Source organism: Salvelinus fontinalis, chromosome 26, assembly GCF_029448725.1.
Source record: "Salvelinus fontinalis isolate EN_2023a chromosome 26, ASM2944872v1, whole genome shotgun sequence".
Taxonomy (NCBI): Eukaryota; Metazoa; Chordata; class Actinopteri; order Salmoniformes; family Salmonidae; genus Salvelinus; species Salvelinus fontinalis.
The window spans coordinates 2,955,045-2,957,023 of NC_074690.1; the positions used below are offsets into that span (position 1 = coordinate 2,955,045).

A 1,979-nucleotide genomic window follows, 5' to 3' on the forward strand; every position below is an offset into this window, starting at 1 on the left:
GAACCAGACACAACAACATGCTGTAGTAAAACCAGTCAGTCAGGGAAGATGAGCTCTGTGTGTGTGTGTGTGTGTGTGTGTGTGTGTGTGTGTGTGTGTGTGTGTGTGTGTGTGTGTGTGTGTGTGTGTGTGTGTGTGTGCGTGCGTGCGTGCGTGCGTGCGTGTGATCTTTGACTCCCCCTCCATCACCTCTGTTATCGTATATTATTTGGTTGCTGATTCAGCCTAGTTTTGGTTCTTGTCTGTAGTCACCACATAAAACACATCAACTGTTTCTGCCCTTTTCATGAAATCTTGTTACAAAATAAAATCTTGGTCTTTATTTTCCCAGGAGCAGTATGTCTTCATCCACGACGCCATCTTGGAGGCGTGTCTTTGTGGAGACACCACCATCCCAGCCAATCAGCTTCGCTCGGTCTACTATGACATGAACCGATTGGACCCCCAGACCAACTCCTCCCAGGTTAAAGAGGAGTTCAGGGTGAGATTCTTGTCGGTAGGGGTCCTTCCTCATTCAGGGTGAGGAGTAGACAGACACATTATACAGAAAAAAAATATATATACTGATAATGTAGGTAAGAGCTTTCCAATCAGTGGCTCTTTCCCATCAAACATAGAGGACTGTTGGACCATCCCTTTTAGAAACAGCTTGGTGGCTATTGGACCATCCTTTTAAGACCATGTGACCCTCTGACCCCCTAGTATCTCTGTCTCTCTCTCCAGACTCTAAACATGGTGACTCCTATGTAGGCATGTGGAGGACTGTAGAATTGTCCCGCTGTATTGCCTTGTAACCCACAGTACCTACTGTAAACCACTGTATTGCCCTGTAACCCACTGTAACCCACTGTATTGCCCTGTAACTCACTGTAAACCACTATATTGCCCTATAGCCCACTGTAAACCACTGTATTGCCCTATAGCCCACTGTAACCCACTGTATTGCCCTGTAACCCACTGTAAACCACTGTATTGCCCTATAGCCCACTGTAACCCACTGTATTGCCCTGTAACTCACTGTAAACCACTGTATTGCCCTATAGCCCACTGTAAACCACTGTATTGCCCTATAGCCCACTGTAACCCACTGTATTGCCCTGTAACCCACTGTAACCCACTGTATTGCCCTGTAACTCACTGTAACCTACTATATTGCCCTATAGCCCACTGTAACCCACTGTATTGCCCTGTAACTCACTGTAACCTACTGTATTGCCCTATAGCCCACTGTAACCCACTGTATTGCCCTGTAACTCACTGTAACCTACTGTATTGCCCTATAGCCCACTGTAACCCACTGTATTGCCCTGTAACTCACTGTAACCTACTGTATTGCCTTATAGCCCACTGTAACCCACGGTATTGCCCTGTAACTCACTGTAACCTACTATATTGCCTTATAGCCCACTGTAACCCACTGTATTGCCTTGTAACTCACTGTAACCTACTGTAACCCACTGTATTGCCCTGTAATTCACTGTAACCCACAGTAACCCACTGTATTGCCCTGTAACTCACTGTAACCCATTGTATCCCACTGTATCACCCTGTAACACACTGTAAACCCGATTTAACCCCCTGTATCCCACTGTAACCCACTGTAACCCACTGTAATCCACTGTATTGCCCTGTAACCCACTGTAGCCCACTGTAACCCACCGTATCGCTCTGTAACCCACTGCATCACCCTGTAACCCCCTGTAACCAGCTGTAACCCACTGTATTGCCCTGTAACCCCCTGTAACCCACTGTATTGCCCTGTAACCCACTGTAACCAACTATAACCCACTGTATTGCCCTGTAACCCCCTGTAAACCACTGTATTGCCCTGTAACCAACTGTAACCCACTGTATTGCCCTGTAACCCCCTGTAACCCACTGTATTGCCCTGTAACCCACTGTAACCAACTGTAACCCAGTGTATTGCCCTGTAACCCCCTGTAAACCACTGTATTTCCCTGTAACCCCCTGTAAACCAC

At 47.0% G+C, this 1,979-nt stretch overlaps 1 protein-coding gene across 1 annotated transcript in view; it reads left to right on the forward strand.

Moving 5' to 3' along the window:
- The first annotated feature begins 200 nt into the window (after window positions 1-200).
- si:ch1073-391i24.1 (receptor-type tyrosine-protein phosphatase mu) overlaps window positions 201-1,979 on the forward strand; it is a 32,955-nt gene continuing 31,176 nt past the window's right edge. Inside the window, exon 1 of the mRNA XM_055882349.1 lies at window positions 201-481. Within this exon, the coding sequence (XP_055738324.1) occupies window positions 287-481 (195 nt within the window). The 5' untranslated portion in view covers window positions 201-286. The remainder of the gene's footprint in view (window positions 482-1,979) is intronic.